Genomic DNA, 26393 nt, shown 5'->3' on the forward strand with positions numbered 1-26393 from the left:
GCAAGGCCTTCCCTGCTGCTCAGGGAGGACAAGACTGGCCCCCGGACAGACTGGCAAGCATATGTAAATCATATGTAAATTGCAGCACCCAGGGTGGCTGCCCTGCAGTGGACCAGCCTTACTTGCCAGTGAGATGCCCACAAGAATTGGAGGGTGGGTTAAAAGGCAGAGAAGGCTCTGGAAAGAAGCGATCTCTTTGTCTGGCAAGCCAACACTGGGCACAGGCAGGGCTGGGCGGCAGGCCTGCTCTCTGTCTCCACATCCTCTGCCTGGGATGCAGGTCAGTGGCAGCCCACCCCCATCACCTCACCCTGTTCACCTCCCCCTCCCTGTTGTCACTTAAGACAGGCTGAAGTGCCCTGGCTTTTGAGTTGCACATTCTCTGATGGACACTGGACACCAGTGACACTCCTGCCCCTCCCCAGTAGTCTCTGGGTCAGATCTCCTCACTGCACAATGCCATACCTGGTGTGCCTCCTCTGCCTGCTCCAGCACCCCTTCTGGAGAAAGGTGATGGACAAGCACACCTCTGCCCCAGTCCCCAAACCGAGCTGAAGGCTCCTGCTCCGTCTTCTGGGCCTGAACTCGTTTCTCCATGGAGGCCGCACACGGGCCCACTCTCCACTGTGTCCTCCTGCCCAGCACTGGACTTGGCAGTGGGACTGGCCACATAATGTTTGGGGTCTAATGCAGAATGAAAATGGGGTCCTTGATTCATTGTTTATTAAGAACTGCGGTGTGGTGACTGTGCAGCAGGAGACCAGGGCAGCTGCACAAGCTGCAGGCCCTGGGCCACCCCGCCTAGCCTCTGTGCTGAGGGAGAAGTCAGGAGCGTGGGGTGGGAGCCGGCCTTTCTGTGGGCCTTGACTGGCCAGGAGCTCAGAATCCGTGGAGTCTCCCAGCCTGAGGCCGATGTAGGAATGGCTGGCACCTGCAGACTTCAGGTTGCTGCTCCTAACCTGGCCTCAAGCCTCCCAGGCTGCCATGTTATCTGAAAAACCCCAAGGGAGACCCACAGAGCCTCATGCAGGAGACCTGTGCTCAAGGAAACTGTAAAAGACCAGGATGTCTTCCCCAGCCCTCCTGCTCCAGTCCCCAAGAAAGGCCTAGCCAGAGTGTCCCCAACAAAAGCCCTTTTCCCAAGCTCAGTCCCTCAGGGATCGTGCCAGCCTGCCCCAGGATTCTCCATGGAAGCCCAGCTTCTGGGGAGGGGGCCACAAGGGCCAACCTGGGGTGAGGTTCAGTCTTACAGACCAGGAAACAGGCTCCATGGAGAGGTGATGCCCTCAAAGTCCCCCAGAGCAGAGATCTTCAGTTCTGAGTTGTGAGGGGGTCTGCGTGGTGGGGTAGGCCAACTGTCCTTTGTGATGGACAGAAGATTAGAGGGAAGAGGAGGGAGGTCTCTGGGCTCAGCCCCTGGGGGGCCCTACCTGCAAAAGCTGTGCTCAGGCAGGGTCAGGGGCGGACTGAGAGGGTGGGCTGGGGGACCTGTCTCAGGTTGAGGGGTGGGTGGAATGGTCTCAAAGCCTGGCAGGGGGTGGGGGACAAAGATTTCTCTTAGGCACTCAATGAATATGGAATGTGTGGCCACAGTGGCTCCCAGCGCATACCACCCAGGTTCAAGGCACCTGGAGCACAGGAGCTACCGAGATCCGCTGGGTAGCTCCTGGGTTTCTAGGGAGGGCGACAGGAGGACAAAGACGACGTCATTCCAGACAGTGAGAGAAATCACAGAAAATCAAACAAGTGTACGTGGGGTGAGGGGAGGAAGCGACCTTAGCTCTGCTGTTCCGAAAAGGTCTCCTGCAGGAAGTGGCACCTGAGCGGGGGAGGGGACCGGGAGAGTTCCAGGCCGTGAGAAGGGCCAGCGCGAAGTTATGCTGGGGGAGCTGTGGAGGGGTCGAGTGGCGGGAGTAGGGGGAGTGATGGGAGAACCAAGTGACGAGTCGGCGCCAAGGGTCGCCGCTCCCTAGCAGCCAGCTCCTATTCCCGCGCTTCCCCCCAGCTTTCCTTTCCCCACCGCAGCCCTACTCCGTGGGTCGGCTCAGACCTCCTTCCTGGTCCCAGCTGCGAGTCCCAGGAGGGCAGGGCCGGCACGGATTCCCCCCTCCGCATCCCCACGGCTATCGTTCCGGTACTGGGCACCCGGTGGGCGCTTGGTAAATATTTATCCGGCGCACTGTAAGGAATGAATGAACCCATTGGGCACAACTGGGGGAGGGCGGGGCCGAGGGCAGGTGGGAGGCCGCCGGCGCGGGAGGGGCCCTGGAAGCCCGTCCTCCTCCACCTCCTCCTCCTCCCAGGCCCCAGCGCGTACCACTCCGGGGCTCCCGACGCGGCCTCTCGTGCGATCCAGCGCGTGCAGGGCTGGAGGGGCGACTCCGGGCTCTTGCTCTCCGCGCCAGAGGTCGGAAGAGGGTGGGTCGCCCGCGCCCGAGGGCGAGGGCGGGAGAGGAGCCGGAGGAAGGAGCGCTCGATCGCCGCCGCCTCTCTGCCTCCCCGGCACTCGCTCTCCGGACTCTTAGGTTTGCTGGCTGCTCCTCCCACCCGCGCCCGCCTCCTCGCTCTCTCGCTCGCTCGCTGGAGCTGGTTTCCAAGCCCTGCGGTGCGTCCCGGCAAGTGCGGGGCGAGGGGCCCCGGACCAGCGCCGAGCAAGGGGCGGGGGTCCGGGCAGAGCTCAGCCGGCCGGGGAGTGGCCATGTCTGGCGCGGGCGCAGCGGGGCCCGTCTGCAGCAAGTGACCGAGCGGCGCGGACCGCCGCCTACCCGCTCTGCCACCTGGGGCGGCGCGGGCCGGGGTGCCGCGAGCCCGGATCGCGCGTAGAATCGGCGCGATGCACGTGCGCTCGCTGCGCGCTGCGGCGCCACACAGCTTAGTGGCGCTCTGGGCGCCTCTGTTCTTGCTGCGCTCCGCCCTGGCCGACTTCAGCCTGGACAACGAGGTGCACTCAAGCTTCATCCACCGGCGCCTCCGCAGCCAGGAGCGACGGGAGATGCAGCGTGAGATCCTCTCCATCTTGGGCTTGCCCCATCGCCCGCGCCCCCACCTCCAGGGCAAGCACAACTCTGCGCCCATGTTCATGCTGGACCTGTACAATGCCATGGCGGTGGAGGAGGGCGGCGGGCCCGACGGCCAAGGCTTCTCCTACCCGTACAAGGCCGTCTTCAGTACCCAAGGCCCCCCTCTGGCCAGCCTGCAAGATAGCCACTTCCTCACCGACGCCGACATGGTCATGAGCTTCGTCAACCTCGGTGAGTGAGGGCAGGAGGGAGGGGTGTGCATCTGTGTCAGGGACGCTTTGGGACAGGGAGGGGACCTCTTCTTACTTCCAGCCCGCCCATCTTTCCATTCCTGGCCGTTTGCAAAACCGCAGTGCCTGACCGAGGGTCTCCCACCCCGGGCCCCAGTGGACTCCAAGCTTAGCGCCCCCCTACCCCACCCCAGGTAGTGAGGGCCGGGCTCAACTCGGTCTGTGGGGGTTACTAGGAGGAAGGGATCGGTCCGAAGTCTCCTCGGCATTATGCCGTCGGCCCATCTCCTGGGCAGGAGGCGCCCGCCCGCCCCGCCGCGGCTCAGTTCAAAGAGCCGGGCTGGGTCATGTGAGCTGTCCCGGGCCCGCGCGGCCCGCGCTACCTGGATTTAAAGGGCCCTTTTCGGCGAAGCTGCCTTCCGGCCCCTCCTCGACCCCTCGGAGGCCTGCCTGGCCGGGGCATCGCGGGCGTCGCACTGCCCTTCCCGCCGGGCAAGCCCTACCTGCTCCCTCGCGGTGCGTCCTCCTTAGCCTGCTGTGCGCCCCGAGCGCCTTCGGCCCCTCGCCCAGCCGCCGGGCGCCCACCTCAGCTCTCTTGGCTGGAGCTGGGGAAGAAACGTTGCCATTGCGAGCTATTTTAAATATTTAATGATAGGTCCCGGGCGGGCAGAATCCATTTTCAGCGTTTATCACGTGTGGCGCGCAAACCACGGGTTTTAGCCCTGGAGTGGCGCGGGATCTCCGAGCAGCCGCCGCGGGGGGTGGCTGGGGGGCCTGGTTCCTGACCCCAGCCTCAAGGACCCCGGGACGTGAGGCTGGGGCTGCAGCGCGCCCGGGTGGCTCCCCCTCCCTCTTTGCTCCATGTTCACCGGACTCGCTCAAACTAACCCCTGGCAGCGCGCTGTAGGACTGACGATCAAATATTTGGTTTCCGAGATAACGCGCCCGGATAGTGCTGTTTCCTGAGCCTCTTTCATTCTACTTGTGTAACTTGCTGCGAAAACCCCGAACTAAGTCAAGAAGGCAAACACGCCCACGGGCGCTGTGTCAACTTGGAAATAATGTTGCTCGGAGCCCCACGCTGGGCACCTGGGGCGTGGAGGGGGCGCTCCGGGAAGCGCGGGTCCGCCTGGAGGCTTCCATTCCAGATAAGGTCCCTGGGGTTCCTGGGAGCCCATTGTCTGTCCTTAATAATAGTCAAAATCAAATAGTGAAATGAGGTTCAGCAAGCAAGGGGTGGGGGAGGATGAGTTGCCAGATTAACTGAAGGTTGACACTAAAGCAATCAGGTAAGAATGAGGCAGCCCCCTATGACCTGGTTCACAGCCATCTTCCAAAATGTATGGGAAAGCGCAAGGTGCGGGCTAGTGAGGTGACACTTGCTCTCCTCCATCATCCCTGCTCCACTGGAAGAGGACCTGGTGAACTGGAGAGAGATTTTACTGGGCTGGGGGCGGGGCTTAGGGTGGTGGGAGCTTGGGTCTGATTTTTCATTGTCCGTGCTGTTGTCTTTGTGAGATTTTAACCTGTGTATTTATTAGCAATAGCCAAAACGAAAGGAGAATTCTAAATCCATGCATATCAATACAATAATGAATGTCAGAGTTCTGTAGTTCTCCTGAGGCCAGGGTTGAGGAGAGTCCTTTCCTGGGGGAGGTGGGGGGGGGGCAGGGGTGTATTTATGGCATCTCCTGTTCTGCTTAAGTCCTGTGACTCTCACTGAACACAGCAGGTCCCAGTGGATGCATTCAGAGCCTGGCTAGGGTCATTAAAAAAGTATTTGTAATCCCTGGCTTCTGTAGCAGGCTCTGCAAACCCAGCTCAAATAGTGCCCTGGTGCTTCTGGACCTGCCGTGTGGTGGGACCTGGGCTCTGCATCCCAGAGAAGGACCAGGCTGCTAACTGGGGACTCCTGGGAACTTTGGGGCTGGGCCTGTTGCTCCCCCCAAGGCTTTGGGAGCAAGCTGGGACTTGCTTGGGCAGGCCAGAGCTGGGTGGTTTTCCTCCTCTGGCTGTACACCACCTTTGAATCCATTTCTTTCATCTTGAAAGGACAAAGACCAGCTTGTCTGAGCCTCTTAATCAGTCGGGCTGGCTTGGGCTGACTTTCTCAGGTCCAGCTTTCTGGAACATCACTCCAAATTAGATGGCAGAGTGGCTTTTAACAGCACACACTGACCTTATTTTCTTTTCCACTCTGTCCCTAAATTAGTTAGGGGAAGACCTGGGCTGCCGTTTGGCAATGAGGCTTCCGGTAGGTGCCCCTAAGGGTGGCCTTTAATTTCTGCCCAGGATTTTAACTAACTGCCTGTTCTTTCTGTTGTGCATGACTTGAAATATTTCTCCATAAGAGGGATTTGGGGGTGACAGTTGGGAGAGGGGTGGGGGGTGGGACGAGTCTGCTGGGTTTGCTGAGGAAGGGCATGTCTTTCCTGGGACTGCCAATCCTGTTGACCTGCAACATGCAACGTTTTCTAAGGCCAAGTTTATTCTCACGTTGTCCCTAAGAGTGAGAAAGTTCCACATGTTTGTGTCCAGCCCCGGCTTGTTACCATGGGGAGGATTTCTGGGGCCCACCATGAGGGTCTTGGGGGGCGGCTGACTTACTCTGCTGCCCCTCCCCCTCCGGCATACCTCTGCTGCCCGGCCAGGCTGCCTGCCTGGGGACCCCTGCCTGGATTCTGAAGGCTTTTGCAGACCTGGTGCCTTTATTCTTCCTCTGTCTGCAGCCAAACTGGTTTTTGTTCCTATAAGTCGTTCTTGGAATCCGAGCTTTTTGCCAGGCTGAGCGGGATCTAAACTAGAGGGGAGATTTTACGACAAAACCAGGTGCTGGGAGTGGGAACTTTAGGCTGCACCCATGACAAAGATCAGGGTGTGAGCAAGCCCCGTGGCACTCCAGCTGAGCTATAGGAGGGGGCTCACCTCCTCCCAGCCTGGCCCCCTTGAGTTCAATGGCAAGATTTGTAAACTGGTTTGGATTAACAAGCCCCTGACTCCTCTGGGTAGACTTAATTTTGGAATTCAAAACAGGCTACCCTCTCTTAAAGAGTCCCCAGGCGATGGCAACCCTGCGGACTGCCTCTCGAACTCTGAGTCCTCCCCACTCTTTCTTTGGAGAAACCCAGCAGCTCTGTTTGGAATCTTCTGAGGACGCCGGCTGGCATGGGGTGTGCGACTCGTGTTTATCTCTGGGTCAGGTTATGAAGGAATGAAATTTGTTTAATCTTCGAAGCTAAATTGAAAAAAAAAAAAAGGAGAAAGTTGGAAACCTATCATTATTGGAGTCAGCGTATAAAAGTGGCTTTTGTTAATGCAGCCTGAGAGGAGGGGAAGGGCGTGTAGTTCTGAGTTTTGCTTTATACCATCTGGCTATCCTTTTTGTTGACAAGTGTTTGGCATTACGAGCTCTCCTTTTGCCCCTTCGGAACAGGCCCTACCACTGTAGAGTATTAGAGAAAGATTCTGTTACAGTTTAGAAACGTCCTTCAGGGAGTGCTCCGCGCGCATGGCCGCAGGCATCTGCAGCTGTAACCTGGCTTGTGTTAGAATTTGGAAGGGGCTGCTCCGCATTCCAGCCCTGCGCGGCCCTCCCTGGTAAGCAGCCAAAGGTTAATATAGATGTCACACAGGCTTTCCTCTTCTTTCTTCCTCTCCTTCTTGCTACAGGAGTGTACCAACAGCTGTGTTTTTAGTAACCCTTTCAAAATCACTTCTTTTAAACCTCATTTTCCTGCTTATATAAATCAAAGATTCTCCCCCCCTCCCCTTTTCCCAAGGATATATGTGACCCAGATTTGAACTTTTTGGATCTTCTATGTATTTGCCTCCTGGAATCAAGGCAAGGTCCGTCTGAGCCCTTGGATGCCAGCTTGGATGGCTGCTTTGGGTTTTTAACTCCAGGTCGTCATTTCTCTTGTCCCACCCAAAGGCCCAGATAAGAGCTGGTTCCGGGGCAGCGAAGGGGGATGATTCTTTGCATCCACAGAGAGGAAAGCTCTTCTGAGATGCAGCCTGTGAGAGCTGAGATTCAGGCCTCACCTTGGTGCTGCAGACACATCAAGCCTTCACCCAGATAAACACAGCTGGTGGACGATCCCCTGACCACCGGCATGCCTGCGATGTGAGCGAATATCACATGTCCGCTGAACTCGGAGGCAAGTGATGATTTCATTCCAGGGAGAGTCCCGTCTAAGTTGATTGATCACGCGTATCGCTTTAATATCTCGCCCTCCCCCCCTCGGTAAGGTCATATTTGGCCCCTGGTGAGCATCAGAGTGTCCTAATGCTGCCCTCCTCCGCCCTTCCCCAGCCTGCCCAGGCATTGCACGCTGGGGATGGGGAGCCCTTTGCACCAAACTGCTGGCCGCGGTCATTTCTTGAGTTCAGTCTTGGGAGTTAGCTGGGGGCTGTCGACACGCTGGTTTCTTGGCGTTGCTGCTGCAAAGCTTCGTCTTAATGCGCTGTGGCAGTGTCGCTGGGTGAGGGCACAGGCAGGGATGTGTGGGACCTGTCATGTTATTGTCAGCAGGAATGTGAGGATTAGCCTTGGAGCTGGTGGCAGGGAGTGCTGCAGCTGTGTACACTTATTATGAAAGATTTAAGCCCCACTGGTAAAATCAATATATTGAGTTGCACGACCCTCTGCTTTTAATTAGTTTAAATCAAATGCGCTGGTGCCATTGCGCCTCCCTTGCCTCCGTGGGGTGAGGAAATACCAATATTTACATAGAAACTGTTAATTTGTGGTGAAAATGATAACACATTTAGCTTTACACACCCCAACGGCTCCAGCCTGATGGATCCCAGATCGGTGTGGACTTGAGGGCTGACGTCATCGGGATGACGGAGCAGGGAGGAGATGAGGGTGACATCTGGGGCTTGGGTCCCAGATGCCAGGACGCCGAGCAGGTGGGTATGTCTTCAGAGGCCGGTCCTGGGGAGGCTGGGCTTGCCAGAGACTGGCAGGTCAAATATTGGACCCCCCCTCACCCGTCTAAGATCCTTTCCCCTAGCAGTTTTGCAAACTGAGAAGTGGGCGCTTGCTCTGCGTTGGCTGTGAGTCTGTGCTGCCACAGAGTTTTCCTTCCCAATCCCTGCAACCGTTTATCCAGGCAGGAGGGCTTGCTCACTGCAAATGATCCCGTGTACAGCCGCGGCTGTTATGGGAGCCAGTTGCTGAGAGCTCTGTGCTCAGCTGGGATGGAATTCCGGGTTTTGCAGCAAATGGCATTTGACAAATACTATTTGACAAAAAATGCAACTCGGTATTTCTTAATGGGGAACAGACATTTCGTCGTTAACCTTCTCCACGAAAAAAATCGCTCGAACCCCAAGTGAGAGGGCACTGCCAGTGAGCCCCAGAGCTGCCCCGCACCCCCACCCGGGGGAGTGTTTATGATGGGGGTGCTAGGCGTGCCCGGAGCCTGACACTTCCTGACGTCAAGCCCAGGGTAGTGTGTGCCACACTGTCCTTTCAACATTCGTGTCGGAAGGCGTTGTGGGGAGCGGCGCAAAGCCTGCGCTGATCCTCGTGGGGTGGATTGAATTAATGGCGACTGGAGAGAGCACCAGTTTTAGGGTAATTGCTTTATTGTTTTGGAGCCAGGGTGCTTATAATCCGGTTCCTGTACAAACATGTTTAACGTGTGTTAATGCATTTCCAAACCAGAGCCTCTCAGCACAGCCCTGCTTTTCATTAATTGATGTCGGTAGCATGGTACAGTATTTCAAAGGCCTGGCCAAGTATAGACTGTGTTTCCAATTTCCTTCCTTTCCTGTGTTTGGAATGCCAATGTTAATTTGTTCCCATGCAGCCGCGGGGGCTGCCAACCGCGGCTTTCTATAAAGGGCTTCACAGTGAAGGCTTCCAGTCCTCGCCGATGCTTGGGGCTGCCTGGCCAAGTTTCCTGACACTTTGCAGCTAATTCTGGGTGATATATGGAGTGGGGGGTTGGGGGGTTTCACTGCCGTGTAACGGAAGTTCTTGGTGACAGCCGTGGGTGTGGTTTGGCAGGGAGAATGGAATGGCATCCACAGTGATTCGCTGTAGACAGTTTAAACCCTCGTGTCTGTTTCCACTGGTTGCCTATTAGCTGTGGGACCTTGGGCAAGTTACTTAACATATCTGAGTTTGTCTCCTCCCTTTATAAAAGCTGGTTGGTAATCTCCTCCTCAACAGATACTTAAGAAGCGCAAATTGTATCACCCGGGCGCAGATTAGGGCACTATCAGTGGTAGCTCTTATTGGGGCGGCCAGATCAAGCTTGGCTTTGAGATGTGGGTCCATATTTTTCAGTCTTGGAATTACTTACTCTTAAAATACTGAGGTTAAGCTACTCAGGTTATTTTAAAGATGTCAAGAAAGTAGCCCTTCAGTTGTGTCCAAACTGCGCTTCCCTCCTCTTTCAGAGAGCGATGAAATTCAGAGGACACCAAACTCTTTTGAAGATGAACAGAGTGTAATGCTGTCGCTCTCCATTTCAGCATCGATGGGCATTTCAAGTTTTCAGGGCTTGAGGACTGAAACTGAGGAAGCTGACACTCAGCTCTTTCTGTATTATCATTGCACCTGTAAATAGGAAGTGATTCCAAAATGAAAAGGCTTACTTTTGAAAAATCGCATTACTGAGAATTTCTTCCCTCCCCTTTCTGGACACTGCCGGTCCGAGTGCCGCAGCCGTTCCCTTCGGGGAGCGACCCGCACTTCTACTTCCCACCCGAGCAGGTGCCTGCAGCCCACCGCTTCTGCAGCAGGGCTGGGGGACGAGGTCGAGGCCCTGTGTGGCTCCGGGGCCCGAGCCCTGCTCTCTCCGGCTACCTGGGATCCTCCGCGCTCCTGTGCTGTCTGAGAATCTGACTTCGCGAGTCCAGGCCGCAGGGGTCAGGTCTGTATCTCCCCAGTAGCTTTCCAGGGTCAGTCTTTTGTCGTCTGCCTTACTTCAGTTTGGCTCTGGAGGAGAACTTGCACCAGTTCCCAGCGCGAGGACTCGCCTGTTTTGAGGCCTGGGACCGAGGCCGGCGCTGTCTTGTAATCCCAGCTCTTTCTGACTTTTGTGTCATTTGGCAAAAATACAAAGCAAAACAGAAGCTCCGAGCCCCTCGCCTGGCGCTGCACCTAAGGGTCCCAGCGCTCAGCACCCGTGACCTTGCACACCGCCCCGAGGTGTCCGGTGGGCTCTGTGGCTGTGCGCTGGCCTGTGGTCAGGGTCTCTTCCCCGAGGGGGTCTCCCACACATCCTCGCTCCCTGCTCAGGCTGGTGGCGGAGGCTCCCGCTGTCGGCTCTCTGTGCGTCGACGGGACGAGGACATCCTGGGCAGCGTCCTTTGTGTCTGATTCTGCATCCCACGAGTGAACCTTTGAGAGTGCACCCTGAGTGACCTGGGTCCCACACGGTGTTGCCGCCCTTCCTACTTCATAAAGCTCCGGTGACAGGGTCCTGAAGAGGAGCCGTACAGATTCTTCAGGAATTAACACGACGCTGACTGCCCGTGGCCAGAGGCGAGTGGTGTCGTCACAGATGCCGTCTTAATGAACAAACTGTATTAGTTTAATTTCCTTTGTGGTCCCTAAAATTCGCAGCGGGATGGGATGCCCTTGGCTTCCTTTCCACTCCATGTTTAGCCGTTGGGGATTGACCGCCAAGCTCAAGGCCTGGCCCCCACTTTGGATGATTTTTGAGCCTTTTCTAGTCAGTATCACTGAAGTGGTGACAAGACGCCCACAGCCTCAGTGTCTGGTGGTCACAGAGATGGGTTTCCATGGCTCAAGTTACAGCTCCACCCAGAGTGGCCCCCTGCCCCCTGCTCTGGCACATCACGGGCACAGGGCAATGCAGGGCAAGCTCGGGTCCTGAGTGTCACTGGTTTGACTCCAGAGGGAAGAGGTGGGAATGACACTGCCGTCTGGGCTGGGAAGGGAGAGGGGAGGGTGGCGGTCACTGGGCCGGTCACTGGGCGCAGGCAGGCCTGGGGTGTAGGCGTGGGGGGTGCAGTGGAAAGGGGAGCCGTGCTGTTCCCTGCGTTACACAGACAAGGCCCCTGTTCCCCGGCCTAGCCTTGGGCTTGGCAGTGTGTTGACACTGGGCTGGTAGATTTCCATGATGTCTGTCATTTTTCATATTTATTTAACAATTGTAATTTTTTCCTGCGTCCAATGGAGCCCTCTTGCCTTTCCCCAAGGACTCATACCCCCTTTGGAGACCAGTGTTTCTGGAAGCTTCCATCTCACAGGTACTCACGTGGTTCCGGAGCAAAGCTTCTCTCGGTTCCCGCTCGGGAATGCCTGGCCCCTTTAGGCCCTGTCACTCAGCCGAGGGGGCTTCAGCCTGGGCCAGGCGCTCTGCTCGGAGGCAGGAGCCCTGTGTGGTCCTGGAGACCCAGGCCACGGCGGCTTCCTCCAGACGGACTGGGTGGTTTCCTCCTCTACGCACCTTCGTCCGCCATGGAGACCTGCTTAGGCTGCCTGGGCCTCCGAGGCTCTTCCCAGCCCACACAGGGTCTTGTGTGGCTGGATGTAGACACGGATTTCAGAGACACCCTCATGTCCTAAGCCACTGCAGTAGGGGATGGTGCTAGGGCCGAGGGTGAGCAGGGTCCCTCCCGTCCTACGGAGGTGGGGTCTGCAGCAGCCCAGTTGGGTGTGGTGGGCAGCGTGCATGCGAGCCCAGGTCTTGCTGGAGGCAGAGCCTTCACTCGGGCCCCCTGACCGGGTAGGGCTGTGTAAACAGGGAGGGGAGTGGAGGAGACCCTGGGAACGAAGCCCCTTCCGTGACCTTGGCCTCTAGTCTGTTCTGGTGACTGAGGTGAAGATAAGCAGGCCCCTCTCCTTCTGGTCACCCATCCTGCTGTGACGACGCCTCCCCCCTCTGTCTTTATGGCTGGGAAATAGATGTCAGGGCAGAGGCCCTGCCCGCCCACGTGTGGGCCCCTCTGTGCACCTCACACCCCTCCGTGGGGAAATTCCAGAGGCAGCTGTCGATGGGCACTGAATAGCCGTGCCTCAGGACTCTGCGTGGGAGAGACACAGGAAGGGCCTCCCGTGTGCCCTGGAACACCTGCCGCCTGTGGCTGGTATTCACACAGTGGCCATGGGTCGGCTGTCCCTGAGCAGGGACTGGAGGGGGAACCCGTGCAGGTCTGGGGAGCAATGCCATGGAGTGCTCCCAATGCAGGGGCCTCCTCTTTATTTATCTAGGTAGACTCAAAACAGGAGGTCGAGAGAAAGCCAATGTGACATCCGTCACCTGAACACGCACCCAGGGCACCACAGGCCACTGCCTGCTCTTGGTGCAGCTGCCAGGAGGCCTAGTTGGAAGGACCCTTTCTCTCCAGGGTGACAGCAGCCTCTGGGGAGGTGGGCGAGGGAGCGGGTGGGGAGAGGTCCTAGGCAGATTCTGTCTGCGCCTGTCAAGTTTTCTTTCTTTTAATAATAAGAAGAGGAAGTGCGGAGTGGTATTCTGGGCCTGATCTTGGAACTGAACAGGGACATCAGTGGGAAGACTGGTGCCAGCTGAGAAGAGCCTGTGGTCTGGCTGCTGTGACGCCGGGGCCGATTGCTGAGTTTTGATAAATGCCCTGTTTTCGGAAGACGTGCCTCTTGGGGAAAGGTGCGCACGTGGGACCACGCTGTGCTCTGTCTTTGCCACTTCCTTGTAAATCCAAAGCTTTCCCAAGACAGAAAGCTCGTCTAGAAACGAGAGGGGAGCAACCCTGGTTATGGCACCTGGTCTCGGCGAGGTTTCCCTCTGCGTTCTTCTTTGTGACGAAGCTTTTCCAGGCCCAGCATACCAGAAAACCCCTCTGCGGGAGGCGGCAGGACGCAGCCTGAGTGCCCTGAGGTTCTGGGGCGTGCTGTTTCCAAAGCCGGGGGCACGAGGGTCAGTCCTGCCGCGGACATGGGCGCTGGGCCCCACAGGCCACAGTGAGTCCACCTTCAGCCCCATGAACATGACGGGTCTCGGCGAGAGCAGGGGAACCCCACACGCGGGGCCCCGGGGCCTTTGAAACTCCCTCTCTGTTGGTGAGACCCCCGATGGGAAGCAGCCTTTTGTTCACGGGTGGGGAGAGCCTGGGGGTCTCCGTCTCCCTCCTGGCCCTGAACTTTGTGAACGCCCCCCACCATCATCTCCTTCTCAAGTTCCAGTTTCTGACTAACTTGACCTCGAAAGAGAAGCCCTTAAAAATGGCAGCGGGGCCTCAGAACCTTCCAGGGCTAGTAAATGTTTATGGGGCCGAGGCGCTGGCCTGTCGTTTCCTCTCGGAGGAAACCATAAACGGAGCTACTTGCCAGTGCCCACTGGACCCGGCTCCTCATCGTCGTCACATTCGGTGGGGAGGGGGCAGGGAGGAGGTGGGACGGGGCCGGGAACCAGGGACTTGGAAGCGGCCTGCCTTGTTAGGAAGTCACAGGGAACATTTTAGCCAGCTGTTCTGGGGGTAGGGTGGGGTGCCTTTGCACTGTGGGGTGCTCCGTGGCATCCCTGGCCTCTGCCCTAGCCACCAGCTGCACCCCTGCCAGACACTGCAGATATGCCCTGGGGACAGTCACACCTGGGGACAGTGGCCCCCACTGAGAACCAGAGCTGGGGGACGCCTTTCTCCACTGGGGTCCTCTGGGGAGGCTTTGCCTGTGCTGAGCGGGAAGCGTGGCTCCTGCAGAGGGATGGGGCACAGTGGACACAGCAGCCCTGGACGGATGCAGCCCTGCCCTGCCCGGAACACCCTGAGACCGAGGGAGGCCCGGGTTGTCGGCTCCTGGGATCCCAGGGGTTTCCTGCACCTTTCGCCCGACCGTGCTGAAAGACCATCATGGACACACGGGGTGGCCCCTCTGGCTCCCCTCAGCCTTCCCTGAGGGAAGCTGGGCAGCTGCCCCTCATCGTGCCCCCTGGGGCCAGGGTCCTGGGGGCTGGGTAGGGGCGGCAGAGGGGGTCTTTCCCACGTCCCCTCCGGGCCTGCGGCTCCTTCAGGCCGAAGCTGCTCAAGGCAGGGGACCTGCTGGCGGTGGTTCGCGGCTGTGGGCCACCTCAGCCGCTGCCTGGTTTAGTAGCCGGCGAGCCCAGTGCGGTTTGTGATAAACTGTCCAAAGGAGGTGGACGTTGCACAGGGAGAGGACAGGAAGTCCACACGCAGGGCTCTAGGTGCAGGTGTCCCCGTGGGCTGCTCTCTGGGGCTCCTCGGCTCCGCAGCCGCAGGGCAGAGTGGATTGTGGGGCTGTCGACGCCCAGGGCCTGGAGGGGTCAGTGTGGGCCCCCGAGGATCCCTGTCCCTGACCCGTGGTGGTGAGCTTCATCTGCCCTTTAGTCCTTTGTGGGCTGGCCCCCTGGGCTTGCCTTTCTGGCTCACTGCTCTCTGGAGAGGGCCCAGGAGTCCCCCGTGGGCCATGGGCGCCCTGCAGTGCCCACCTCTGCTTGGTCCAGGCCCATCCCTGTGCGTGGCCGGGAGCAGGGGCTCCGGTGGGGTCAGGACTGAGGCGCTGGGTCTGACCACCTGGTTAGAATCCCGCCTCTGCCTCGGTCAACCCCGTGACCTTGGGCCAGTCACCGAGCTGGAGTCCCGGTTTCTTCCCTGGGGGGGACGTGGGGCCTGGCCTGGGTGTGGTGCAGACCCCCGTTCCCTGGGGCCGCGGGCCTCGTGGGACCTGTGGCATCAGCCCTGGCCGCCTGCCGTCACTACGCCGCCTGCTGGTGCCTACCTAGCTCCCCGGCAGCCGTGGAGGGGACGTCGCAGGCTGTGTACATGATGGGAGCCCTGGGCGCCGCTCGTCTCTGGGGATGTGGGTCTGTGGTGGCCCTCCCAGCTGTGACACTGGCTAAAAGGGGAGTGGACAGGTCCTGAGGCAGGCGAGGAGCTGTGGAGGGCCAGAGGCCCGCTGTGCTGGACGGCCAGCTCCTGTGGACTCGGATCTGTTTCTCAGCACTGGACCTAGATCCATGGGAGCCACCAGACCTGCTCTGGGTGTCCCCGCTACCCCAGGACCTGTCACATTCAGGCTCTTTAACACCCCACGAGTGGGGTTCCCCTGGAATAACGCCCGGGTTCCTCCTCATCTCTCGGGTTATTGTCCTCTGACTTGGGGGTGGCATGTCCAGGTCCCCTCCGCTCCCTGACCTGGACCTTGCCCTCTCTCTGTCCTCAGTGAGGGCCACCAGCCACTCTGATGGCGCGATGCCCTGGTTATTTTGAGTGTGAGGAAGTGGGATCGGGATGACCAGTGGCTTTCCCAGCCTGGGGGACGGCAGGCCTGTCTGCCCAGGAGTCCAGGTCACTGGTGTGTGGCCGAGGGGGTCGGTGTGCTCTGGGCCTCAGTGCCCCTCAGTTGCCAGGGGGCTCGGGGCTCAGTGGCTGAGCTCCATGAGATTGGGGGGCTTGGCCCCACTGCAGGGGGCGCTTCTGGGGGTGGGGTGTCTCTGCACTGGGGCTGCTCATGGCCTCCCTGGCCTCCGGGGGCTGCGCCTTGGTCCGCTGCAGGGCGCCTTCCAGACCCGCCTGGGAAGTGACGGTGACCTGGGTGGTTTCTCCGCCCTCTGAGTCCTGGGAGGTCAGTGTGGCCTCGTCCGTGAGCCTCTGCGTGTCCCTGGGAAGCCTCCTGTCTGGAAGCCTGTGTGATGTCATTTCTCAGTTCCCGCCGTGGACCTGGGCAAGGGCCAGGGCATTGACACAGCGCTGCGCCGCCCGGCCCCAGGGTCCAGGCTGACAGTGGGGGCAGGATCGAGTGGACAGAGTGACCCTCTGTGCCCTGGGCATCTGCTCCCTCCTGGGTCCCTGCATGGAAGGTCCTTCCTGCTGCTTGTCTCCAAGCTCAGGGCCACGTGGCACCAGGCCCTTCTCCCCACACCCTGGAGTGTCCCCCAAGGCTCTCGAGTGGAAGGCTTGGTTCCAGGGCAGCAGCGTTCAGAGCCAGGGACGTGGGGAAGTGACGGGTCACGAGGACCCTGGGCTGGTCAGTGGGTCAGTCCATGGAGGGGTCAAGGCTGAGGGGACCACTGGAGGGGGTGGACACGGGAGGGGGTGGGACCTCGCTGGAGGGCGTGGTCGCTGGGGCCTGCCCTGGGGACTGTGCCTGGTCCCAGGCTGGACAGCCGTGAGCTGGCCGCTCTCCGCCCGCCTCCCTGTGACGTCCTGCCTCACCTCAGAGCATCGGAGCTGTGGCCACGGATGAAATCTCGAAAGCCACGCGCCAGAACAAAGCCTTCCTCCTCCATTGGTTCTTAGGGACCCACCACAGTGATGGCCGCTGACGGTCACCCTCTGGAGACATCATGAGATGCCTGTGTCAGCGTCTATGCAGCGGGGCAGTGGCTCATGTAGGGCTTCTTCACTGCGGGTCACATACCCGGGGTGGCTTCAGCACACAAGCACATCATGGTCCCCCAAAACAGCAGGTCTTCAGGGGCGTGAGTGCAAGTTTAGGGTAGAGCTCAGTGATTCCATCCGGGTAGCCATAAGCTTCCCCCAAGCCCAGGTCCTCCGACCAGCCAACCCTTGGATATAAGATAGCTGCCACAGCCCCAGGCATTGCATCCTCATCCAGTCTCACATTCCAGGAGGAGAAGGGTCCAAAGAGCTCTCCTTCTTGGCCTGGTTTCCCTGAGGTAACTAGAAGACCTCTTGTCTCGTGGGCTGAACAGGTTCAAGAGGATAGCTCTTGCCACAGGGGAGGAGAGGGGAGGAGAGGAAGCTGTAGAAACACCCTGGAGCCTACGCAGCGGGAGGTGAGGTACACAGGCTGGACGTGCTGCTTGGGTGGCTGCATTTAAACCATTTAAGTTTTTTCTCTCCCTCTGGGGTGTGTGCTGTGTTGTATGTTGGTGGATTTAGGAAGTGTGTGCATGGTTTGGCTCCACTGTATGCACAGACAAATGGAGGCCCTAGCCGATTTCCAGCCTCTGATGAATAGAGTCCCACCGTGAACACGCAGAATGGTTTGCCGCTGGCCTTGACTGCGGCCCACAGAGAGGTCTCACTCTCCAGGCACACGGTAGCTTTATGTGACCGTGCCCGGTGCTCAAGCCAACGGCAGTGGTTGGCTGAAGATCCTCCTCGAGGTTGGCAGCATTGTCCCTGGAGGAGGCCGAGGCCAGGGCAGCGCTTGGCCTGAGTCCTGCTGGTGGCTCAGGTGCTCCTGCTTCCTCTGGGCAGAGGACGAGCAGACGGAGGTACCCCCGGCAGGCTGAGGCTCCTCCAGCGCCTGCTAGCCAGGGGTGGGCTGGTGGGAAGAGAGGTCCACCCTGGTGGAGGCTTTGCACTCGGAGCCCGGAGAGCTTCTCCCAGCAGGCAGGGTCCAGTCCAGGCACCCGGGCGCTTCTGCTGCTCCCCGGGGGCACTGATGCGACGGGGTCTGGGGTTGCAGGAGGAGGGGGACCGTGCTGTTTCCAGGAGCTGATTCTCTGCAGTGTACACTTGGTGTGAACAAAAGTACGTTTTCCAGAATTCTCTGGCTGCAGGCAGTAGAGGTCGATCCCGAGGGCCTTGGTGGTGTGGGGTGGGGAAGGCTGCGTCCCGAGCCTTAAGGAAGGACCCGCACAGCTGGAAGGCGCCGGAGGATGTGGGGATCGTCCTGTCCACGCCTCCCGTCCCCGTTGCTGGACAGCTTCCCTCCTTACTCTGCCTCACTCATTCCTCGCTCCCTGGTCTGTGGGTGGGAGGGGGCCACTCGCAGCAACCTGAGGTCACAAGAGGAAATCTGCTGGTGGCGGAGGGGCCAGGAGGTGGTGCTGAAAAACATTTGCTTCCTGATGAGGGAGATGGCTGAGCAGGCAGGACTCGCTGTCCTTCCCGCCTTTCTTGCCTCGAAGGGGGCTTTATGGGGTGTGATGCTTGGAGCCAACCCACAGTGGAGCCCAGAAAGTGTTAGAAAGAAAAAGTCAGAGTGAACCCGAGATCCTGGGGGTGGGTGGCGCTGCTGCGTTCAACTCAGGTCTTTTTGGGTGGGAGGTGGCTTGAGTCACATGTTTGCCCATGAATCAGCTGCTGTAAGGTACATGGGACACATCACAGCGCCGTTGGGAGCCAGCCCCGGGCCCCCCGTGGCCGAGTTGGGGGTGTAGGCGTGTCTGCTGTCTAATTATAGAGGAGTTACTCATTATAATAATAATCCAAGTCGCTGAAATTTGTTGAGGATTGACTGTGCCAAGCGCCCACCCACCCCCTGCTGTTATTTATTTATTTATTTAAACTTTTGTGACCTCTGTTTCAGGGGTGGGGGGTGCTATTATGGTCCCTGTGTTACAGACTGGAAAACGGAGCACAGAGGTGAGTGGCTGGTCCGGGGAGCACGGCCAGTCCGTTCATTTGGATTTGGAAGTCACCAGTATCTGAGCTTCGTTCCGACACCCGTGTTCCTGGTTCAAAGGTCGGGGTTGGAGCAGCTCACAGGAGCACCCTGCGGGTGGGAGGGGCCCCGCCAGGCTCCTGTGGTGCCCTGGGTTCGGCCTGATGCTCCGTCCTTGGCTTTAATGCTTCTGAAGCCGGACGTCTTAACGCTGGTTGAGGCGTTGGTGTCTCCTTCCAAAGACCTGTTGTCCGTCGATGGCGCCTCTTATGCAGAGTGGAGTGACGTGCGTGCCCAGCAGACCCAGGTGGACGAAGCCCAGGCACTCACTGCTGATGCAGCTGTTTGTGGAGATGAACGTGTGGACAGCACGGTGTGAGATCCAGAACGCTGGTGCTTTTTGAGGAGTGAGCACATGACCAGCGGGTGCCCAGATGGAGGCGCACAGTGTGTCTCAGGGCCGTGGGACCCGCACCCGCGATTACCACCGCCCTGTTCTCACGGCACGGATTCCTGCCTGTTGGTGAACCTGATTCAGATTTAGTTGTCCAAGAATCCTGTTTGAAACGAGTCCTAGGAGCCCGAGTCCTAGGGCTGCCTGGGGTCTGTGTGCAGATGTTCTGGTCACATCTGTGCAGGACACAAAGTGTGACTTAGAAGCTGTTCACTGGCTGGAGCTCACACCAGAGACAGGCTCAGGGTCGGCAGTGCTGTTTCGCGGGTGTTTTACTGGTGCAGACCAGGAACGCGTGGGGTCCAGGGAGACTTCCGAGTCCCCCACAGCGGCCCCGCCATGGCACCCCTGCACCAGCCCCTTCCCAGAGGTGATGCTGACACTCTGACCACGTTCTGGGGCAGGCTTGGCATTGCAGGAGACTCTTATTTTGAAGGGGAGGTGGGGGCCGTGGAAGGCAGCAGGACCGTCTCTTCTGCTGCACCTGCGTGCCCTGGGCCTAATGAGCCTAGGTTGATGGGACCCAGACCTCAGGAAGGATTATAAATTCTCATTTGATTTGATTTGCTTCTAAAGTACCTTAAACCAGCTGTGCCTGCCCAGCTGACCCGGGCGTCTGGCTGCCTATGGGGAGGGTCTGTGCCGGTCCCTCCTGCTGTGGGGGGAGGGAGGGCAGGAGGGACACAGCCCTGCCCCACCAGCTGCTCTGCCACTGTCACATCAACCCCTCACCAGGGGTCTCTGTATGTCCCCATTTCACAGGGGACGTTGAGCCTCCTACGGGTGGGTTAACTTGTCCTGAGTCCTTGTGGGGGGTTGGCAGAGCCTTCTGTCCACACTGCCAGGTCCGAGGGCCCGTGCGGGACCCTGCAGCGTCCTCAGTTGAGTGGGGTCGAGGGGGTGAAGTTCTTCTCCCAGGGTCCTGGGGGGAAGCTGCCAGGCCAGGCACGTGGTGTGGCGTGGTGGTGGACTGGTGCTCACGTCTCAGGGCTGTCAGCGTGTCAGAGACTCCGGGACGCGCTTTCAAAGTGGGCCGAGGCGGGCACCGTGGCCTGGGGGAGGGCTGGAAACGCGTGCGTGTGCTCCGCCCACTCAGGCCTGCTGGGGAGGCAGTGCTGCCCTGGGGCCCAGAGGTCACTGTGTTCCCAGGCCCCCGGGGGACCCTGGACCACACCGGAGCCGGAGAATCCCGGGTCTGTTTCAGTCCTGCAGTGCGGAGTGGCGGTCACTCTTGTCACAGACGGGTAGATGCCCACCTGGCCAGGGGTGGTAGGGCCAGGACCTGCTCTCTGGCTGAGCGCCATGGTGGAACCCGCTGGCCTTCTCCTCCCCTCAGTTGAAATCAGCAGAGAGGACAGAGACGGAGCAGTCCTCCGGCCAGGCGACAGGCAGCCTCAGCACAAGTCCCCGGTGGGCAGGTCCTGGGAAGGGAGGACAGGCCGAGGAGGGCAGCGTGGGATGGGGCAGGGCTGTGCGGGGCCTGGGGTTCCCCGAGTGTGGCGTGTCTGCCTAGGGACCTGCGTGACGCTCCCCTGCCTGGGCTCGGCAGTGCACGTCCCCTCCCAGGGACCCTGCGACTAGAGCAGGACCGTCCTGTTTTACAGAACCAGGAGCCATGGGCCACCGCCACCAGGGCCAGCCGGGCCTGACACCGCAGCTCCGGGGTGAAATCCTCCCTGCCTCCCAGCCTCGCCACCCTGGGATGCTCTTTTTAAAGAAACCCCACGTCACCTGTCTCGCTCCTGCAGTGGGACCCCTGGGACCCCTGTCTGCAGTAGCTCATAGAGACCTCGGCCCAGTGCGGCTCTGCGGCCAGTGCCGTCCACAGAACTGTCTGGCGTGAAGGCCGCCCCATGCAGCTCCCTAGGTTGGAACTGATCACAGTGAAGTGAAGGGACGCTCCCGGGTCCCCAGCCTCAGGGCCACCTCTCCATGCTCAGTGGCCACCTGTGTTTTGTGCTGGGAGACTGGACAGTGCAGACCCAGGGTCTCAGACCTGCAGAGGCCTCGGGCCCTACCGTACGTAGGCCACAACTGGAAGATGCTGGCCACCGTGTGACATAGCCCACCGGAAGGGAGGGGACTTTCAGAGTGACCACTCCATTCCTTCACTGAGGGAAACCTGGGCCGTGCGCCTGGTCACGCCCAGCCAGGTGACAGCTGGAGGCGTCCTCGCCAGCTTTCCGTCCTGGAGGTCTGTCTGGTCAGCTTGGGGGCTCTCAGCTCAGCCCTGTTGACATCTGGGGCGGGTCTTGCTGTCCTCCAGATGGCCTTGAACTCCTGGGCTCAGGCGAGGCTCCTGCCTCAGCCTCCCAGGGGCCTGCGACCACAGGGGCGTCCTCTGTTGTGGGGCCATCCTGTGCATGGTAGGACACACAACAGTGTCCCTGACCTTGGCCACTCGATGCCAGTCCACCCACGCCAGCCGTGACAGCAAAACTGTCTGCAGATGTTGCTTGGCGCACCTGGGTGTGGGGAGCAGGGTGGTAGCCGGAGCACCCTGGCAGTGGACCCCTGGCTCTGCTGAGGATCTCCACCCGCTTCCCTGAGTCCCCCTTGTTTTCCATTAGCTGTGGTCAGGGCTAGGACCCAGGGAACCTGGGGACGGGTTTCTGGCTCTGAGTGGGATGCCGCAGGTCAGGTCAGGGCGGTGCCTCGGCTGCCCTGGGGGCTGCAGGTGCGTCTGCGGCCCCTGGGTCTCTCAGCTCCAGGCGTCTGGGTCTTGACAAGCAGCTGGGCCCAGCTCTGGAGACCATCAGGCCTTCCTCCTCTCCCTGCCCGAGCCCTGGGGTGCTCGGGGTTCACAGTGACGTCGTTGTCTAGCATTGTCCACTCGTGTGGACGCTGAAGCGTTCAGTCCTGGGTACGGTTGCTCCCTGACCCCCGCCCTGCCCAACACCTGTGCCAGCTGCCAGGTCCAGGACAGGAAGGCCTCAAGGGATGCCTGGCCTGTGGTCTCCCTGGCCACACCCCTGGACCTGGTCCTGTGTCTTGAAGGCGGCAGCCCCTCCCAGTCCTGCAGGGGGAGCTGCAGTGCACCCTGGGGTCTGGGTGATGACTGGCGCGTTTGGTGGGAGGTTCCAGAGCAGCGGGCAGTTCGGTGGTGGACGGGGTGGCTTGTGTGCTGCTCCAGGCAGGGCCCTGTTCCTGGCTTGGGAGAAGGGGACACGGGTGATGCCACGAAGCCTTCGTGCTGTCGACTTGAGGATGGTGCAGGCACAGGCAGGAGCAGTTGCAGCCAGGGGACCTGGTCCCTGCGGAGGCTTCTCCCTCCATGTGGTGTCTGAGGAGATGGACGCTGTGACCTTGAGATGGAGCTTCTGTGAAAGCAGGTGCTGGCAGCGACTCTCCTTGCCCCTACAGAGGCTCTCCTCCCACACAGGGGAGGCCGGGATGCTTGCCCACAGGGCACAGGGCACGGGAGACCTGGTGCTTTCCTGGTGCTGTGCATCAGTTCAGGCTGCGATGCCCTGCGTGTTCCCTGGGCCCCGGGAAGTGTCCTCGTCCTCCGGACTGTGTGGCCAAGTGCTCAGGTCCCCAGGGAGGCCTGACTCACGCTCCTGGGAACACGATGCGCGTCCTGTCGGAACGTTGGCCTGCGGGGCTGTCTCAGGCTCCTTAATCCTGCCCCGTAAATCTCGAATGAATGAACAGCCCTGGTCCAATTTCATACCCCGGAAGTGGCAAGGCCATGACTTACCTCTCAACAGCAGGTTGGTAGGTTAAGTCAGTTCCGGTGAGTTCTGGTGGGTGCCAGAACCTTCCAGATGAGTCTTCCAGGGAAGGCGCTTGCGTTGGTGGCTTCTGAGTCAGGACTGGGCAGGTTCTGGGCCGCAGGACCCTCAGTTCTGCTGTGGTTCTAGTGTGGACTTCAGCGGGTTCTATGATCCCTCCTCACTGAAGGAGTCTGTCCCCAACCCGCCCAGGAGCTGAAGAACCCGGACGAGTCTGAGCTCATGAGTGAGGAGCACGGGCCCCTAACAGGGTCTTGTGGTTTTCCAGGTGTCCCCGACCCACGGAAGATTTCTTCCCGTCTCACAGCCTAGTGGCCTCTTGGGGGCAGGGAAAGGACCTCATGGTCTGAAAGGTCAACCAGTTTTCTTAGGAAACCCGTAAAGTTCTGGACGGCGCTGGCGGGTGACTAACTTGCTTTATCTCTCGCGGTGCCCGGGGAGGGGTTCAGAACAAGTGAGGACAGCCCAGCGTGGCTGACAGTGTCCTCCGTTAGCACAAACGTCCCTCGTGGGCAGCTGGCTCGGCTCTTCTGCTATCTTTTCTGCATGGCTGTCCCCAGAGAGGTACTTTCCAGGGTCTCTGAGCAGCCAGTGACGAGGTCTAGTAAGCAGCGTCCCTGTTGCCTGGTCCTGTCCCCCCGGGCCGAGTCCCTAGGTGTTGTGGTTCTCCATCTCCCACAGGCCCCTGTGTGTAGGGGGAGGAGGATGGTGGTCCCTTTGGAGAGGAGGGGCCGGTGCTGGGAGGGAGCCCGCGTCCCAGGTGCTGGTGGTGAGTGCGCCGGGCGCTGTCTGGGGCTGGGGAGCTCCTGCTGTCTGTGCTCATTACTGAATGCACATCATTAATCAAATAGGAGGACTAGATGGGAGCTCTGCAGAGAGGACTCTGTTTGACCCAGCAGAGCCAGATGGAGACGGTCATGGTCCCTGTTCCTAAGAGAACGCTCAAGGCCGACATCTTGTATTTGGAAATCATCCACGTCTAAAGAAGGCCGTTGGAGCTGACCGCGCGACCACGTGCCTGCTGCCCACTGCTTCCGGATGTGCGCTGTGCTGGCTCAGGGCTGCATCTGCAGGGGCCCGCAGTTGAAGCGGCTTGGCAGAGCTCCCGGGTTGGGAGAACGGGAGCCCAAGCTTCAGGGGTCGGGGACCACCAGACCCGGGGACCCAACCTGGCGGGCTTTGTCCTCAGTTCCAAGCTCGCCCACCTGTCCTGAAGCTTCTCGCTCACACCCCAGCCTTCTCTGCCTGGTGGAGGGGAGCAGCTGCCCCGTGAGCTGGGTCACATCCTTAAAGTTCCAGCAGAGAAAATGAGCCAAAATGACTTCCCGTGGCTTGACTGGGAAGGTGACTGGGGACTCTCCAAGAGAAAGATGTACCACCTACCTGTGGCATCACACAGCTGTGTGCCCGCTGCCCTGCTTTTCACCTGGCTGTGCCCCAGCTAAAGGGGATTCCCTGGGAAGGAGGGGAACTATGGCTATCTTCTGACATTTGTAAGAATTTGTTGCATCCATGTGCACCTGTGTATATCAGGGTTCCCACTCCTAATTTTTAGGGTGTTGGATCCAGTTCTGTAAAGAGATTCCGAATTCTCACACCTGGTTCCCTCTCAGCACAGGCAGCCCGTTGCCAGTCTACACTGCAGGCTGCTCTGCGTGGGCTATTGTGACCCCCTTGTATGGAGGTCTCTAACCTGCTGCAGGGTTCACCTGAGCATTTTCTGAACATGCAGGTGACAGGGAGGTCTCCAATGCCCAGGGAAGGCCAGATGCTTCTTGGTGACACTGGGGGATTGGTGTAACTTCCATCTGGGACCCAGATCTTCCTGACATGTCAGAGGGTCGTGAGAGAGTCACCCAGTTCGGAGGCTTCTGTTCCTTCCTGCCTCTAGCCCTTTACTGATGCCTTCTAGCACAGAACTTGCCCTCCCAGGGTCAGTTCAGGGCTTGGCTCAGCTTTTGGAAAGGAAGGGTGCTGGACCTGGCTTTGGGGACGGGCACGGGGCAGTTGCCGTCAGGATGGTGTTTTCTGGAATCCACTTTCTTTGGACTTATCCTTTGGTCTCGGGCATTTGGGCCCCTTTAATCCTGGGAAGATGAAAGTCCTTTGTTAGTGCCTGTGAGCTCTCTGGCCTCAGAACTCAAAGGCGGCCCTGGCTCCAGGGCTCCAGGGCTCCAGAGCAGGCTTTTCTCCACGAGCTTAGACAGATATCAACTCTGGACACTTATTTAAACCCCAAATCCTGGGTAATCAATTCTGGAACTTAAGACAGCATCAGCCACATTTTTTCACTGTTAAGTACCCGCAAGCTTCGGTGTGCTTTAGTCTGCGAGTACAGCAGGCCTGGGGCGACCTTGGTGCTGGCCACGAATTCACTTTGCACCTGAGTTGAAAGTGCGTCGAGTGTAGCCGTGGAGTGGGAAGATGAGATTTGGAATTTGGTTTGAACTTGGAATCACTCACGGCTCATTTTGTGTGCGCGTGGTGGGGGCGGTGAGCTCACAGTGACAGTTTCAGAAAGAACGGGAGGGACATCCATGGTTCATGCCTCTCCATGTCTTCAAATAATTAATGAAGGCAATTCACCTAGGAAGCTGTCCCAAAGCTCCCACAAGTATTTACAAGAAATTTAGTTGCCTACTTTATCTGTGAGTTCCTTTAATTAAAAAAGAAAAATCTTTAAAACCTCAATAGCTGACCTGTCTTAACAGTACCATACACATGAAACGTGTTTTGCATAAGCTGGGCGCCGTGGTGCACACCTGTAATACCAGCTCTACCAGGGACTAAGGTAGGAGGATCACAAGTTCGAGGCAACTTGATGAGACCATGTCTCAAAACAAAATAAGAAAGGGCCCAGGAAATAGCTCAGTGGTGCTCTGGGTTCAATCCCCAGTACCAAAAGAAAAAATCAAGTTATACTTAGCTGCTGCAACAACCCCGGGTTTGTGATTCTGTCTGTCTTTGTCGTTGGGTGTGACTTTAATGACTGTACCTGTGCTTATGTCATGCTTACTCAAACGTGGCCTTTCTGTTTGGTCTATTGCAATTCTTGTTTTCTTTTGCAAGTAAATTCGTCGCAGCTGAGCCACGGGGTGCCCACGTGCACCCTGCCTCTCCTGCACTGGCACTCACCGACCCGGCTCTCCTTTTAGCAGCCCTGTCACGGTGGCAAACACGTATTGCTGCCATCTGCCAGGCACTGTCCCAAGTGCCAACTCCGTGGCTCTTGGAGGAAGAGGAGGCTCACAGAGCTTAACCAGCGGCCAAAGGCGCTGACAAGACAGTGGTGCAGCTGACAGCTCGGGCCGCTGGGCTCCGGAGTGTGAAGAGTGTGGGCTGCAGAGCTCAGCACCCGCTTTGCCCGAGGCCTTCTGGAGCCTCACTGGGTCCCTCAGACGGTGGCTGAGCCTGCGCAGTGTGGGGCACATCAAGAGGGGCACTCGGGAGACATGCTTTTTGCACCGTGGTTCCTCAGCATCCTCAGTTGTTCACTGGAGGGCACCCACCCCCTGTGCTCGGCTCTGGTGGGTCACTGGGTTTGCATTCTGATGGCGTGGTGGCAGGGTCCATCCTGCAGCTCAGAGGAGGCGGTTTGCTGGGGACCCCCTGCATTCCAGGCAAACACCCCACTGGGCTCCTGTGTATGATTGCAGGGCGGCCCCTGCTAAAAGCTGAGGG

The 26393-nt window shown here is 59.0% G+C and overlaps 1 protein-coding gene across 1 annotated transcript in view; it reads left to right on the forward strand.

The window, feature by feature from the left end:
- The first annotated feature begins 2833 nt into the window (after positions 1 to 2833).
- Bmp7 (bone morphogenetic protein 7) overlaps positions 2834 to 26393 on the forward strand; it is a 69236-nt gene continuing 45676 nt past the window's right edge. Inside the window, exon 1 of the mRNA XM_026406785.2 lies at positions 2834 to 3251. Within this exon, the coding sequence (XP_026262570.1) occupies positions 2834 to 3251 (418 nt within the window). The remainder of the gene's footprint in view (positions 3252 to 26393) is intronic.

This window comes from Urocitellus parryii, chromosome 6 (assembly GCF_045843805.1).
Source record: "Urocitellus parryii isolate mUroPar1 chromosome 6, mUroPar1.hap1, whole genome shotgun sequence".
Taxonomy (NCBI): domain Eukaryota; kingdom Metazoa; phylum Chordata; class Mammalia; order Rodentia; family Sciuridae; genus Urocitellus; species Urocitellus parryii.